General features: G+C 52.5%; 5 protein-coding genes across 5 annotated transcripts; 3 read left to right on the plus strand and 2 right to left on the minus strand.

The window, feature by feature from the left end:
- Positions 1 to 1,774: 1,774 nt before the first annotated feature.
- On the plus strand, positions 1,775 to 3,793 carry LTS14_001136 (uncharacterized protein; the record flags this gene model as incomplete). Its single annotated transcript, XM_064833845.1, has 1 exon — positions 1,775 to 3,793. The coding sequence occupies one exon, from the start codon at positions 1,775 to 1,777 to the stop codon at positions 3,791 to 3,793; it is 2,019 nt and encodes a 672-aa protein (XP_064698806.1).
- A 1,210-nt stretch (positions 3,794 to 5,003) lies between these two features.
- On the minus strand, positions 5,004 to 5,867 carry LTS14_001137 (uncharacterized protein; the record flags this gene model as incomplete). The annotated part of the gene is made up of 1 exon (XM_064833846.1): positions 5,004 to 5,867. One exon carries the CDS (start codon positions 5,865 to 5,867, stop codon positions 5,004 to 5,006), a length of 864 nt encoding a protein of 287 aa, XP_064698807.1.
- Positions 5,868 to 6,548: 681 nt separating this feature from the next.
- On the plus strand, positions 6,549 to 8,562 carry LTS14_001138 (uncharacterized protein; the record flags this gene model as incomplete). Its single annotated transcript, XM_064833847.1, is given in 2 exon segments — positions 6,549 to 8,526; positions 8,546 to 8,562. 2 exon segments carry the CDS (start codon positions 6,549 to 6,551, stop codon positions 8,560 to 8,562), a joined length of 1,995 nt encoding a protein of 664 aa, XP_064698808.1.
- A 286-nt stretch (positions 8,563 to 8,848) lies between these two features.
- LTS14_001139 (uncharacterized protein) lies at positions 8,849 to 10,225 on the minus strand (the record flags this gene model as incomplete). Its single annotated transcript, XM_064833848.1, has 1 exon — positions 8,849 to 10,225. The coding sequence occupies one exon, from the start codon at positions 10,223 to 10,225 to the stop codon at positions 8,849 to 8,851; it is 1,377 nt and encodes a 458-aa protein (XP_064698809.1).
- A 2,134-nt stretch (positions 10,226 to 12,359) lies between these two features.
- On the plus strand, positions 12,360 to 14,258 carry LTS14_001140 (uncharacterized protein; the record flags this gene model as incomplete). Its single annotated transcript, XM_064833849.1, has 5 exons — positions 12,360 to 13,104; positions 13,166 to 13,476; positions 13,533 to 13,771; positions 13,831 to 14,024; positions 14,092 to 14,258. The coding sequence occupies 5 exons, from the start codon at positions 12,360 to 12,362 to the stop codon at positions 14,256 to 14,258; spliced, it is 1,656 nt and encodes a 551-aa protein (XP_064698810.1).
- Between the last annotated feature and the right edge of the window lie 1,498 nt (positions 14,259 to 15,756).

Consider the following 15,756-nt stretch of genomic DNA (forward strand, 5'->3'; position numbering starts at 1 on the left):
AGCCAGGACAATACCGCAATCATAACCCTTTCCATGATCGTCCACATCTCGACAGTACAGATTCACCGCATAATACCACCTCGGCTTCAATCCCGCTGGCACAGAAAGCTCACAGAAGGGATACACAAGCCCCCCGACGAGGAGGCAGTCACGATTTGTGATGTTGAGTAGGACATCGCGCCTACCATTGGCCTGAAGGCGTCCGCTCAAGGCGAAGAGTCATAGATGAGGCGCTAGCAGGCTTGTCGCGGAGCAGCAGATCAGATCATCGTAGTACATGTCATGACCTACTTGGTGAGGAGGGGCAGGTGTCCTCCAAGCGAAGATGGTCTCATCTGGAGAGCTACGGATTATCTCATGCTGAAGGCGCACGAAAGTTTTCTGACCTTCGCCATACAAGAGAGGCATGTTGATATCGAAAAGACCGAGCAGACTGTATGCTACATCTTCCTCTCTTGTGGCGCTTCTGTCGGCTGCCCAGCTGAGTCTTTGCGCTACAGAGAATATGCGGTGGCCATCGATGCGTGTGAAGCATTCCATTGGGATGCTGGTTGCAGCCGCGATGCCGTGGACGGCGTTATGACGCTCAAGGTTGTGCCATGCTCGGTGTCCGGGATCTTTGGATGCTATCCATTCACAATGGAAACCGCCCCTGCCTTTGTCAATATTGATGTATGGATTCCAATCATCTGTGAGGAAGACAATCCTTTCGGGTGCCAGAAACTCTTGAAGAGTCCAGCAACGCTTGAACCAGGGGCTCGCGATTAAGGTATTGCTGATCAGAACATGTTGGCTCAAATTGGGTACATCTGCAAGATAGACGTAGCAACACGCAGCTTGGCGGTACCACTTCCACATAGAGTTGATAGCCTCGGACAGCTCAGCGCTACTGCGTTTGTCTATACAGCAGGTGTCGATCCAGCACCATTGATACGTGGTGAAGTCCTCGTCTTGAGGCCGCACACGGGTGACTTCGAGCAAAGTCGCAGAAGTGTAAGATTTTGATATAGCCAGCACGCTGCCTGATTCCTGACACTTGCGACGCCTGCCATGGGGATAGCATGTTGCATGGTCGTTGAGCGAGCTGAAACTCTTTTTATGTGACTTCTTCACCACCCCATCGATGTGACAATATGGCGTAAGGTGGCGGATCATGCGTCTCGATGAACTCGAGGGTTGTGGTGTTAAGCAGGCGCATCTCGAGTCGTCCCCTGCTGTTTCACGCAATATCAGAATGAACAGTATGTCATGAGTGTGACAATCGACTCGCGAGGAACGGAATGCCTCAAGATAGATATGTGCCGAGTATTGCAACGAGGCTAGGGCTGTGCAAGATCGGCTAATCTGCAACTGCGGCGAGGCGATAATCCCCAGTCGTCTCTATACAATCGATGTTCGAGGTGTATGTAGGTCAACGCAAGCAATGTAGCACACCTCGAATAGCGTCCAGCGAAAGGACTAGAGAAACAATGTGCCTCGCCATCGGCTGGTCAGGCCGGTATTTGGGCTCAGGGAACTACAGGTGCGCGAAAAACGTTTTCCGTAAAGATCGAATGTACTACCATAACGAATTGTGTCTAAGTTGTATGGAAGGCGTGACTTTGAAAGGATCCTAGTTTGTGAATGTCCTGCCAGAACGATTGAGCAAGAAAAGTGGGCTTCCGAGAATCAGTCACATGACCCTGTGAGTGATCCGCGTTTCGCGACCTTAAACTACAGCACATCTTACCAGCGTTATGATGCACGGAGGCAGTCCGTCCAAGTAAGGTCCACGATGGCAACACCAACGCCATCACATCCATTACAGCCTTCCTCGGCCACAAAGAAAACCGCCGGCCATGTCTCGACACCTGCGCATCTTGGCCAGCCTTCGCCGGCACCGCGCAGCGTACCATCGCCTGCTGCACTGCGGAAGGATCAGGCTGGCAGAACACCACTGAACCATCCCACGACTGGATCTACTAGTAGTAAGACTATCGGAAGCACACCGATGCTTCACAGTCTCAGCCAGCAGGGCAATACGGTAGGCTCATCGCCTGGCGCAAACATGCTGAGCTTCGGCACACCCATAGGTCTTGGTGTCGAGGGCATCACGCCCAGCCAGCTTAATATGCATACGCCAGCGCTTAACAGTATACCCATGAGCTTGACCATGTCCGACCTGGGTGTGCCAGCTGGTGGGGCAATCCAGAAGCGCGACGAGGACAATGAGCGGAAGAGGAAGATGCGCAAGGTTCTAAAAGGCATTGGGCAGCGGTCGGGTAGTGTCAGTGAGGAAGGCATTCTGCGGGTGAGCAGGCGAGTGGGCTTCGATAATACCGCGGAGGACAACAAGCCCGTTGGCAGCAGATCTTTGACTATGGCGGGCAAAAAAATGCTGGTTGACGTGAAGCTCAACAATCACGAAGTAGAGAATGTTGGTGTCATCTTCGACACAGCAGAGGGCACGCCTTTGAGCGACCAGGCACCAGGCTTAGCCAAGGTACTCTCGCAAAGTTTGCAAAGTGCTGGTAATGCACGAGCAGATGCTGAACTGGATCTGTTCGCCGCAAACCTAGGACGTCTCGCCAAAATCGATAAATTGAGCTCTCAGCATCTCAACTGTTTCGAGGCATTAAGTGGGATTTACACGAGTCTAGACCGCTTGCATGAGCATGAGGTGGCGATGTCAAGTGACGTGGACGTGCTGCGCAAGAAAAGTGGCAGGCCGACGTTGCACGCAAGCAATCGCGTGGGTGTCTCCATTGCGTACTGGCAGCTGCCTCGGCCATCTCTTTCTCGTGGTGACCAATACAGCGTGAGCAATGAGGTGCATAATTTGGATCTCGGCGTCGAGCGATCATCTGGCGGCATGTATCCTCCATTACGAGTGTCGGAGAACTGGCTGCCGGACAGCATTGAGCTTCCTGCAGACACTTCGGACCACACCATACCTTGGCAGGATCCGCCACCGAACCTGGTCCCGGCAATTGCAGGAGGCGATGCTATGGCTGTTGACGGACAAGAGAGCCTACCTGAGTTACGCTTCATTGCCAAGCTCAGATCTCCTGTCCTCTTACCATGGCAGGGTGCGGTGAATGTGCTTCAAGCTGTGGGCATGCAACCTCCTCAACTATTTGTGTACCCACCGGCTTGGCACACATTGCTGCTGGACCCGTCTTCGACAACACCTTTCAACGCTGGGGGTGGGTCGTACATAGTCAGTGAGCAGACCGTACTTTCGATGCACGGAGATCTGGATGGAGAAAGCACGCACATATACACTTTGGACGTGGCTAAGCCTGATGGTGGCTATATGCTCGAAGAGCTCCCGTTCTCACACCCAAGACAGCTCGTCGAGCTTCTACCTACTCTGCGCCAGTGGGTGTACTTTGGCTCGTTGATCAAGGATCTGTTTGATACGAGCGCGGCTGTCCCAGCGAACGGTCAGCCTGTCCAGACTGAAATCAGGAAGCTCACTCCAGGCCCCCTACCTGCTCTGACACTGGCTGAACTCCTCACTCCACCCACTACGCCTGGCACGGATGATCCACTGCGCGTCAGCGTCTCGCTGGCTACGACACCGATGCCGACGTTGTCATTGACCTTTCCTAGCCGGAAGCCAGGCGCGACTTGCAACGTGACGTTACAAATTCATGTCAATGGCAACGTCGTTGTCACCCACCACTCGCGCATGACTAGTGACGCTCATACGGCCAGCGTCAGTGATGACGCTGCTAGGGAGAAGTTGGCCGCAGCGCTGGAGCAATGTGGCGACCTCGGGGTCTGGATCGAGTGGCTCAGCAGCATGTAGGCTATTGGCTCGACACCGCCATGCACGCACTGCGGTCAAAACAATCGCTGCCCTCTTTGTGACACGAGCTGGGCGTGCTACTTATCTTTGTTTAGTATCTCGTTTGCTGCTAGCTGGATAACATCAATGGACAACATTGCAGCTTGACAAAGGTTTGGACGTCAACAGTGTGATTGTGTGTTCATCGGAATCATGCGTCCTCTTGCAGTAGTCGAATGCTCTGTTCTATTCACCCAAGTGCCGTACCACCGCTCACTACCAGACATTGCGCTGGCAACGACGTCTGGGTGGGCACGTAAGGTAATTAACGTTATCTAAACCCCCCTCCTCACATACCGAGCATATCCTACTGGTGGGTTGCTTGAGCGCTCTCTCAATTACCCTTCCCACTCTTGGTCCACTGCCAGCAATGTGCAGCACTTTCACGCCCTACTTCGCAAGCTGCGGCTGCTATGGCAAGCCGACTGTTCAAGGCGACCGCTGTGTCCGTGCTCTTACCGCTTCTGGCCATCAAACGTGCTGGACTACTCACGATCTTGGTGTCGAGACAGTGCATGATCAATGCTCTGCTTGCCAGAAGCGCCACACGCCATCGCTGACGACATCGCCCTCAACATCGAGCAGCTCTTCTGACCTGTGTGGCTACTTCAGTAGCAGAAAAACGAGCGTCGCAAGCACTTCGACCAAGGTCAGTAGCCTGAGTACGCCGGGAAATGGGATACAGAGAAGCAACAGTGCTATGAGTCTGGCCTCTTTGTATCGCGCACGTGCAAGCGACGGGACAAGAACCGCAACGCCAGCTATCTCGACCAAGATTTCCGCCTCGCCTTCATCTTCTTCGCAGTCGAGGCTGAAAGACACCTGGATTTTATAAGAATTGTTGGAAGACCTGAGTGGACACGTCCCACTGAGAGGTATGTATGATATGAGCGAAGCAGCCGTGCGATGATGGAGGGAATCGGTGTATGCAGGTGATCGTACTGGCTTGATACTCTATCTGCTTAGAAGGTGCAGATTTTATCGAAGTGCTCTTCAATGATAACAAGTACATCTCTGCCTCCTACAGTGACGAGAACCTAAGCTGATATGAGCATAGTGGATGGAGATATATGTTGTGCTCTTGAACCCCACCAGTCGTTCTTGCTTGTCCGTTCCAAAAGGTTGATCAGGGACCCAAATTCTGCTATCCAACGCCACCGTCAGATAATTCCTATGCCATTCCAGCTCGAACAGTCCGAGACTTCCCGGCGAGTGGACTCGCAGCTGGACTGGCTGTCGCGGATAGTGATCTGACTCGGCTCCTGACGAAGCCTTCACCCGAGCTGGGTGGCGTGAACGGCGCAACGGGATGCTTAGATTTGGGGGAAAGTGCGTCGTAGTGCTGGCCGCGCTCTTCCTTGCTCTGCTCTCTGGTTTGGTTTGCTACTTGCGCGAGTTGTCGCTCGGTCGAGAAGGCAGGAACGCCATCGGCGAATGAGACGTGCAGCCCGCAGAATTTAGGAGCTGGGCCATAACGAGCGCTGTGTTCATACTGTGGGATGCGGCGGCTGGCTGTCTGAAGAGTCCATGTGGAGTGCTGGGTTTGGTGTCTTCGTCGCTTGCTTCGTGATGTCGACCACGGTGGTAGAGGTGCTGGCTCACGCACCCAGATACGTTTGGGTCCGAAAACCATGGCCCGTGTCAACCCAAAAGGTGCAGGAGGGACTGGCCGCAAGCTGCTCGAAGCGATGCCGGTGTCTAGCCAGTCAACCATGATGACAGCAGAAGCGTACATCAGCAACGTAGGGACCAGAGATGCTAGAGTCAGCATCACGTGGAGAAACAGCGAGTCGTTTCCCTGACGCGGTACAGGCTCCAAGGCGAAGATGAGCTTGATGCAGCCCTTTGTCGTAATCAGGAGCTGGGTGGTTTCGATGGCCAAGGCGAAGAAGCTGGTCATTGGCTTCTCCTGGCTCAAAGGCATCTGGACGCCTATGAGCTGCCGATAGGCCGTACTAAGGACAGCTACCAGGGTAAGAAGTCCTGTCAGCCAGGCGAGGTCGGCAAATTCGACGGCCGATAGGATCATTCTCATGGTGAAATTTTGCAGCTGTTGGAACTCTGATTGTGCAGGGGTTTCTGGCTCAGTGAGTTCTCTTCGTGTCGAGCATCATAGTACTTGATATGGAGTGTGAGGTCAGATGTGATAAGAGGGAAAAGTGGTGCTCTCCCAGATTGACTTGTGGGTTCTGAGACAGGCATCCATGGCTGTCTCACTACCAAGCGGTATGCTGCAGATATCACAAAGACGTCTGTTCTCACAATAGCAACATGTTGAACCATGCAGTCCTAAGATATCGCGATCCATACCGGAAGGGCAGCATCACTACTGGCTATAGCCATGTCTTCGCTGTGTGACTACAGTCTAGATGCCTAGCTTTCGTGCATGTAGGTGATTATCACCGTGGGCCGCTGTGATCACATGCATCGACTGTACTCCGAAGGTATGCCAATTGCACGTCGTGGAACTTCTTGAACATAGATGTGGCTAATGGTAGATCGACCCCTCTCGTGTTCTTTCTACGTGCCGCGAAATGATGTCCTTCGTTCGAGAGTGTCGCGAGACTCCACCGCCTTCCCGCCGCTGCCGCACACAAGCCAACACGAGAGTGATGAGAGCTTCATCATTGACTTTTGTGCCCATCACTTTGACGAAATGGCTACAAGAACAGTATCACTGGAACATTGCTAACGATACCGGGCATACTCGCGAACGATGCGTAGCAGCCCGAGTGGCAACCCGATCGCCACAATTGAAGAAGTTCGTGGCCTACCGACTGGAAAGCTCTTGACATCTTTCTGGGCACTCACGACGATCTTATGGAGCATCTTCCGACCGCCGCAGCATACATATGGAGCTCGTGTGCTCTTGTTCCAGCCAGCGTGGCTAATACGTTCTCTCAACAATAGCCTGCTGTGGGACCAAGACCTGGCATTATGCCTCGCATCTCACGCAGTGTACAGCTACTTCGCAGACTACTGGCGATTTCCAAACGCTGGAGATTTACACTGGCTCAACCCGGAGGATGGTTCGATGTACATTTACCACCAAGTGTTCTCCCTACTCGCCATCTGTGCCCTCTTTGCAAGCGGAATTGTCTTCCGTGGCAGGAGACTGGTGAACAATAGTGTCGAGACGATCCATGAACAAAGGATAGATGATCAGGTCCTACCACCCTTGCTTCTAGAAAGTAGGACGACACACTCGAGACTGTTCCCAAAGAAGCATTCCTTCTCATACTCGTACTTGCTCGTCGGCATACCTGTTGGGGTACAAGGCCACATGAATCGCATGCTCTCCGTCGATTCACAAGAACGGGCATGGTTCCATATCGACTCGGCCGACTACCTAGCCCGTGGCAGTTCTGGCTCGACCTTGGCCGAGAAGCTCAAAGCATATCTCCATGCACAAGGTGTGACAGACCGTCAATATGCTTATGCGTATCTGGTCACAGCACCACGCTTTTTGGGATACAGCTTTAATCCTGTCTCATTCTGGTACTTGTACGACTCAGACGTACAGCTGAAGTACATGATTCTAGAGGTCAACAACACTTTTGACGAGCGAAGGCTGTATTTGCTGAAGGGCGGCGAAGCTGAAGATGATGGCCTCGATGGAATGGCCGTGCCTACTACAAACGGCTCATCGAAAGCACCCAAGCACATGGTGTTCAGCGATACATGGCAGAAGGACTTCCACGTCTCGCCTTTCAACAGCCGCAAGGGATCATACTCGTTGCGAGCCGTGGACCCTGTTGCGGCCTTCGAGACCACTGGACAGGTCCAGATCGACAACACAATCGTGCTGAGGTCATCTAAAGAGCATCCAAAGATAGTCGCACGTATCGTGTCAGAAGGCATACCCAAGGACCCGTCAACGAGTACGGCCACGGAAAAGGCTCGCTTCATTGCGATCTGGTGCTGGGTGGGCTTCGCCACTTCCCCACGCATTGTCTGGGAGGCGTCAAAGCTCTTCTTCAAGCAGAAGCTGCATGTATGGTACAAGCCTGAAATCACTGCTAGAAGTATCGGACGATCGTATACTGCAGATGAAAAGCATCTCGAGACATTCTTCCGAGCCTTCCTCACCACCGCCGTGGAGAGATCATCCAAGCAGTTGCGTGTTATCTACGAGCCCGCACACAGCGAGGACGGCGAGATCGTGATATACTCGCCCGGATTCACTTACGAAGAGGATCACAGGCGCACGCTTTCACTCCGAGTACGGTCACCGGCCTTCTACAGCCGCTTCGTCCACTACAGGAACGCGAGCGAGGCGTTTGAGACAGAGTGCTTAGCCGGCGAGGAGAAAAATCGCACGGCATACCTCGAGCCTGTAGATTTGTTGTCAGATCTGCTGGAAGTGATAAAGGAGCAGACCGACACAACTGCCGCCGACAGTCGGCTGAAAGCAGGAAGCATAATTCAGCGATCCCGTTGGTCGGCGATGCAGCGCTTGCGATGTCCTGCTGCACTGGCAGCATATCCGACGACCGATGCTATTCATGCTTCAGTGAACGATAAGGTGGCTGGAATCCATGCATTCGACGCCTTCGTTAAGAAAGACTTCGACGACAGTGATATCTACCGGAGGATAGCTACTAAACTCTTCCTCGCAGAACGAATGGGCCTCGGCGTTCCAGCGATACTCGCCTTATTGGATATCGCCGTCCGTGTTGGATTACTGCTTGCTAGTATGTTCTACTGCAATAGCATACAGCTACCTATAGACATACTTCGACCTCGAGATCTTCGCGCACAAGACTTGCCGCCACTAGCTCTGTTGCTACTCCTGGCGAACAGTGTTCATATCTGGAGCTTCATAAAAGGATAGACACAATGTTATACACAATGCCTTTCGATGTACAAATTTTGTATCCCTCCTCCTGCTACTTACATTTTCACGCAGCACTTCCTATCCAAGGACGAGGGGTATTATGCAAGCAATCTGGCATGCCAAGCCTTTCCCAAAACTCCAGTGCCAACCAAACAGTCCTATTACTGCAAACTGGTCCATTACTTCTCCTGATGTCTCTTCTTCGCCGTAGCGGCACCATTCGGCTGAGCCGCATACGCCTCCTTGACCTGTTTGCGTGTCGTTCTTCCTGGCGTCTTCGTATCGATAGTCGTCGTGGTGGGATCATCCATGAGTTTTGAGATGTCACCTCTGGACTTCGTACTGTTGCGCTTCATCTTCTTCTTTGGCGGCTTGGCAGCACGTATTTCTGCCACTTCTGCTGATCTGTCAGCAATGGTGTCGTCTTGGCCTGTTGTCGTTGTTCGTGGTGTACGACTGGCAACGGACTGCTCGACTGACGCTGAGGTCCCAGAGTTTGGCGCCGGCGATGATGCTTCGTCAGACTGATGTTGCAATGTCACCTCTGGCTCTTGTGACTTCATCGCAGATCTAGTCTTTGGTGTGGTCTGCACATCTTCGTGGACAGTCAGGACAGTCGACTTGGCATGCTCATTTGTCTTCGCCTTGGGTCGACCTTTCCTTGGCGTAGCTGAAGCACTGGGGAGCTCGTTGGGTGCCAGAGATGAATCTACCTCTGCCGCAAGGGGTGCTTCCCTCCTGGTGTCGATGTCTGCTTCCGTGGCTTTCGCTGTCCTCTTCATCTCTCCATCACTAGTCACATCTTGTGGCTTTGCTGCAGCATCGTCGGCCTCTCCACGTAGCCTAGCATGCTTGTCGCTTCTGACTTGTGCGACGCTCGCCATAGTAAGAGCTTCTTCCTTCGCAGGTGCCTTGCTGCCACGTCCATATCCTACCATCATAGCAGTGCAGCGTGGCGAAGTACGCAGAGGCAGTACAGAAGCGGAGGGTATGTTCTTGGCAGCTGTGTGGGTTGGCGATTTCCCATCATGGTTCTTTGGACCTGGCTTCGGTGAGGTCAAGTGCTTGGCCCAGGCACTGTCAGTCGGACTCGCTATCGGAGAGCGATTGGTGTCATGTACGGCGGATGTTGCAGGCTGTGAGTCAAATTTGGAAGTGCTGTCGGTATCTGGCATATCGGCATCTTCGGTCTCAAGCAGCCCTCCAACGTGGTTAAGGTCATCAAGCAAGGTCGCAAACTCATCGGTGGTTGTTGTAGCACTGCTGTTGATCGCTGGGGCAGCTGCACGTTCTTCCCTTGCACGGTTTGGGAGCTGGGTATTGTTTGGCATGCCGAGATGTGGCTGGTCGTCTGTGGTACCGTAATCACGGTCTCCCTTGTGATGTGTAGCTTGAGTGCGTACAGCACACTTACTACCCTGGTCGATGTAATCCGGAATGGGCGCGTCCGCAAAGAAGCCATCAATGGCATTCACGCCATCAGACCACTGCCGTGTAGCTGATCCGCTAAGCGTAGCCCAGAGCTCTTCGTCCACCATCTCCAGATCCACATTCATGCTGCCGAGCAAGCATGCCGCCAATAGGAGGATCAGCGTACGCAAATTTGGGGTAATACTTACGCAGTCTCTGGGATCGCCACCAGTCAGCCACGGCTACAGAGATGGGAGACACTATGAGAAGATGCTTTTGATATCCGAGTCAGGTCTGTGTAGAGCTACAGCGCGTAATAAGAGCGCGTGTTGAAGCTCTCTTCGCATGACCTTCACGCCAAAAAGTGACGTCCAAGTTCAAGCCTGGCTTCTTTTCGTGTCTTGCAAGAGACGCGGTGACTGTTATGATGTATCGATATTTGTGAATAAGGCGAAGGTAGCGTGTTTGTGCGGTAGGTCACCAGAGCTGATCGTGCAGAACAGCTTGTACTGTATCGTATATCCTCCTTGTCATCAACAGTCGCTGTCAACAAAGCGGCGGCTCTTGCTACCTTTAGCTCCCCTCAAACGCCAGCGCTGTATAGTCGTGAAACGTTAACCCAACTCCGCAGATATGCACATGTCAACCCTTCCATTGCTGTCGCCCGTGAGCCGAACTTCCAAGAACCCGTAGGTGACCGGTCTTCTAAGTCGTAATCGCTCCCGTCAAGATCAAAAAGGTATGGCGTTCCCCACTGCATTCGAGGTATCCACTGGTGCACCCAGTACTCTGCCCAATGATTAGTGTCCCTTCTCACATGCCAAACTCGTTCTTGTACTCACTTCTTCCCCGTCTCCGTTGCGCAGCATCCACAAAAGATAGCCGCAGGCCAACAGACCACCTGCTACAGATCAGTCCTCTGTTTGTATCCCGTGCTCCACCCGGTGTTGCTCTTACCGCCATGCAAACGCCTACGATGAATCCCAAGGTTGGACCAACGACTTTCAGATGGCACGGGTTCTGGTCTGTACATACAATCAGCACGTGGAATCCGCGTCCCCATGCCTAGACATACCGGTTCCACACTGGATACAAATCGGGAAGAATCCACAGTCCGCCATGGTGTCGTAAATGCTTAAGCTTTGCTATTTGCTGATCTGTTGATGCGGTTTGCGAAGATGATCGTTGAGACGATGGCTACCAGAATGGAACAGAACCTGTACAAGAGTGGAGAAGGAAAGACTTATCGTTGAGGCCGGCCAGCAGCAATCAACATCTACTGCCAACGTCCTTGCCGTTGCACTGATCGATACCGTTACAAAATCCCGGTTGAGCGTAGCTGGATCTCGGCATCGTGACGGCATCCCGGAAGCTTGGCTCCAGCATCCTGGTTTGGCAGCACAGTGCTTGTTTGAGCCAAGAGCCGAAGAGCCTCATCCTTGTTTTGGTCGGACGCTGGAAGATATCATACGGGCCTTGAAGACTCTTATCGGCGAGAGGCAAGATGATTGTCTCGACGGTTTCATGTAGCACAGCAACTTGCCTGGTTGCTCGGATATGCTCTGCTGCCAGCCGTCAAGGACAAACTCATCTCTGAAAATACTCATGGGCTGACCAGACCTGACTAATGATATAACGACGGGCTCATAAAAGGTCTATGTCAACAGAAAGCTATTTCCAAGGGCCCCGATTACTGTTGACAGCACCTGGACTTGACAGGTACACCATGAGTCTTACAGCATCTAATCAATGGAAGGACATCAGCCGCAATCTGTGCCGTCTTTGATCGCATATGCATACACCGATGACTCGTCAGCATTCTGCAGGCCTGGATACACATGATGGAGTTAAACGGCATGAGCCTTATGATACAATCATTCGCACGTAAATCTAGAGAATCAGTGCGTGTTCATTTAGCAGATCCGCGAAGGCGGAAAACCCAATGAGACGACTCCGCACGCCACAATTCCGGATGATGAGTGATCAAAACATACTTTGACCGTAGCTCTCCTGCAATGTACACGCCCTTTTACCGAGCAAGAGTCTATATGCAGAGTAATCCAACGTGGTTGTCGCATGGCCATTATGCAGCAACTCTCGTCTTTGTTCTCCCATTTCGGCCGTTCTGGGGCCATCTACTTCCATCGAGACCACTCAGCCGCCTTACGCTCAGGCCGAGATAGTAATCAGACCTGTTGATATACTCTTGGTGCAGTCCGACTCAAGGAAGTTGCTTCGATCGTACCACTGTAACTCCAGACCTGTAACTTAATCGCAAGGATGGACCACAGCAAAGTACACGATCAGCCGCACACTGACGGCACTGTGCCACATTCGACCGACAAGCCTCACCATGGCTGGACAGGACATACCGAGAATCCCGATGCATTCCGAGCAGAAGAAGAATCCATCATGGAGGCGATCGAAGTCGACAGCCCGGTAGCATCTATCCACCAAGTACATGAATCGACAGACCTTGAGAAGTCGGCAACGAAGGAAACCCAGACCACTCACGAACCCGTCACTCGAACGATGACGGCGCAGGATTGGTCCGGCCCGGACGATCCAGATAATCCTCAGAATTGGACCCTGTTCAAACGAGCCATGCATATCTTTCCCATCGCCTTCCTATCATTCGCCGTTACAGCAGGATCCTCGATGATCACACCTGCTACTCCCGAGATCGCACGACACTTTGAAGTTTCGCGGACAGCTTCGATCTTATCACTCTCGCTCTTTGTGCTTGGCTTGGGACTGGGACCTACCATCGCCGCGCCGTTGTCCGAGAAATTCGGCAGAAGTGCAGTGTACAAGTCCATCGGGCCGGTGTATATGCTCTTCATCGTTGGCAGTGGCTTCACCAAATCCTTCGGTGGTCTACTCGTCTGTCGACTGCTAGCCGGAATGGCTGGAGGGCCGGTGCTAGCGGTAGGAGCAGGCACGAACGCTGATCTATTCCCTCCTCAGACACGAGCTGTGTCGTCGACGTTTTATGTCATGGCGCCCTTCCTTGGTCCAGCATTGGGTGAGCAAGACTTACTCACTATCGGGAGCAGATGTGGCGCATACTGATATCAGCTCAACAGGTCCCGTCATCGGAGGCTTCGCGGCCCAATTCAAGGGCTACAAATGGACGCAATGGTGTACTATCTTCATCGCCATCGCCAGCTATGCCTTCATCCTACCTATGCACGAAACGTACAAGAAGATCATCCTCAAGCGAAGAGCGAAGAAATTGGGCATTGCTCCACCGCCTGCGCCCCAGCTTAGTGCTCTAGGTTACGCCAAAATGCTCTTAACAATCACCATCGCCCGACCAGTGACCATGCTGTGTACGGAACCAATCGTCTTCTTCTTGAGCCTGTATACGGCCTTTACCTTCAGCGTTCTTTTTGCCGTAAGTAAAGTTCTCTCTCTTAATCGAGATATACTATACTAACTAGACCTTTCCAGTTCTTCGCCGCCTTTCCCTACACGTTCGAATCAGTCTATCACTTCCAAACCTGGCAATACGGCCTCACCTTCCTTGGGATAGGCATCGGTGTTCTACTCGCCGCCGCCTCCGCCATTTTCATCGATCGAACCGTGTACATGAAGAAACATCATCAGGCCGTCAAGGAAGGGAGACGGCAGGCAAGGCCGGAACACAGGTTGTATGCTGCTATGATTGGCGCGTTCGGAGTACCTGTCGGGTGAGTGTGAAACCACATTTCTCACGGTCATGACGCTGCTGATGTTATTGGTGGTGCAGGCTTTTCTGGTTCGCATGGAGTGCGAGGCAAGACGTTCACTGGATTGTCCCTGTCATCGGCGGTATTCCATTCGCTTGGGGTAATCTCATGATCTTCGTCTCGGCCGCGCTATACCTTATCGACGTCTACGGGCCTATGAATGGCGCTAGCGCCATGGCAGCGAATGGATTGGCGCGGTATGGCCTGGGTGCTGGTGAGTGGATCCATACTGAGTAGAACCCTCGGGCGGGCGAATGAGAAAGCTGACGATTTTGTAACAGCTTTCCCGCTTTTTGCGTTCCAGATGTATCAACGACTTGGCATTGGCTGGGCGACCAGCCTGCTGGGTTTCATCAGCTTGGGCTTGTTACCCATACCCTTTGTTTTCTTCAAATTCGGGCCGACTATCAGGGCGAAGTCACGATATGAGACGATGAAGTTCGACTGAACCCGGTTCGGAATCACGCCCATGCTTGTGGGCGTCTCGAATTGTGGCGCCATGGTGGTCCAGGGAGGAGCTAAGGAGTATCGCCACTATATCGTGCTATCTCAAGCTGGAATAAGAGTGGAGAGAACAGCTGAGCTGGTCCCACTATCATCTGCCGTGAATGGGAATAATAGGAGATTATGCTGAGCATATTTTGAGCCAGTGCTGGGCAGATCTGACCCCTCATTTCTCGCTACGTTCTCAAGCCGCTGCCTACTCGTGGTCCGAGGCCCGGTGTGCCAGATATTACGCCGCTCTGCATTATGATGACTTTGTACCGTTTTCAGCGGTCGGGACTCAACATAGGTGATATAGGCTCAATTCTGTTCTTCATGTAGACCTGAATGACAGCCACTCGATAAAACGGGACACGCCTGTCAGATACGCACGAAGCGCGGAGGCGGCGAACGCTTTCGTCCCTAGGGACCATGATCAGCAGTCAAGCGTATGAGCACGGTAGGTGAGTAACATACCTCAACATTTCGAGCATTGTTGGTTGATCTGATAGCCTTTCACGATATGGTGCGGCGCTGAGTTCGCAGTCACGCCGGACTCGGCGATCCTGGCACCGCAGATGTGAGACTGGATGGCGAAGACGTGGTAACAGATGCTACTGTAAAATTCGTATCGACCACATGGGCATTGTCCAGGATTGTGTTGACCTCGAATGAGCACTTGCGGCATTACATTCGTAATCTGGTCGGAAGGAACAAGCAGCGGTTGCGCTTGCGCTGCTTGCGCCATGATGCGTTGAGTCGATGTTAGCAGGTATAGGACGGCGACTGTTGAGGTTACGAATCAAGTCAATATCCAAGAAGAGGTGGATATGTGGTCTTCAAAACTACAAGCTCCGTGGGGAGGACCAGGAGATATGTAACGGGTCCTTCAGCTGCACGTGCGACGAATCGAAAGTAGGTGAATGCATTCCGCGCTCTTGTTCGCAGATCGTGCTTGGGGTTTCGTGACTCGTGCCGTGACCACATCCAGAATTGAACAATAGCATACGCTTAATTCATCGATCTTGCAGTGACTGAAGTGTCGTCCCATACGGAGACACTGGTCTTGCGACTGAAGCGTCTTATGTCTGCTTTCAATAGTGTTCTGGAGTCGAATGCCAAAGTCTTGTGATGAAGCACTACATTCACTCGATGGAAGCTGGTCAGCTGCCAGCCGAGACTCTCGCTCTCTCCATGTCTAATCAAGATCGATCGAGAAGACCCATTGGAATCAAATGCATGCTTTCAGCCACGTGTCAGAGTTGATCAATGCATGAACATTGGTTGTGGGTCTGCGTGACTTCCGTATTGAGCGTAGCTCGGAACACTGAACAGTTTCTTCCCGGGATCGCACTGTCGCCTTCCTTACGCTTCTACACATACGTATACTCACGCATATGTACTTACTCAGCTAGCGCTTCATCATCAGAATTATCGATAATTCACCGCCACCCAAGTCACGG

Source organism: Recurvomyces mirabilis (assembly GCF_035927965.1).
Source record: "Recurvomyces mirabilis strain CCFEE 5264 chromosome Unknown scaffold_2, whole genome shotgun sequence".
In the NCBI taxonomy this organism is placed as follows: Eukaryota; Fungi; Ascomycota; class Dothideomycetes; order Mycosphaerellales; family Teratosphaeriaceae; genus Recurvomyces; species Recurvomyces mirabilis.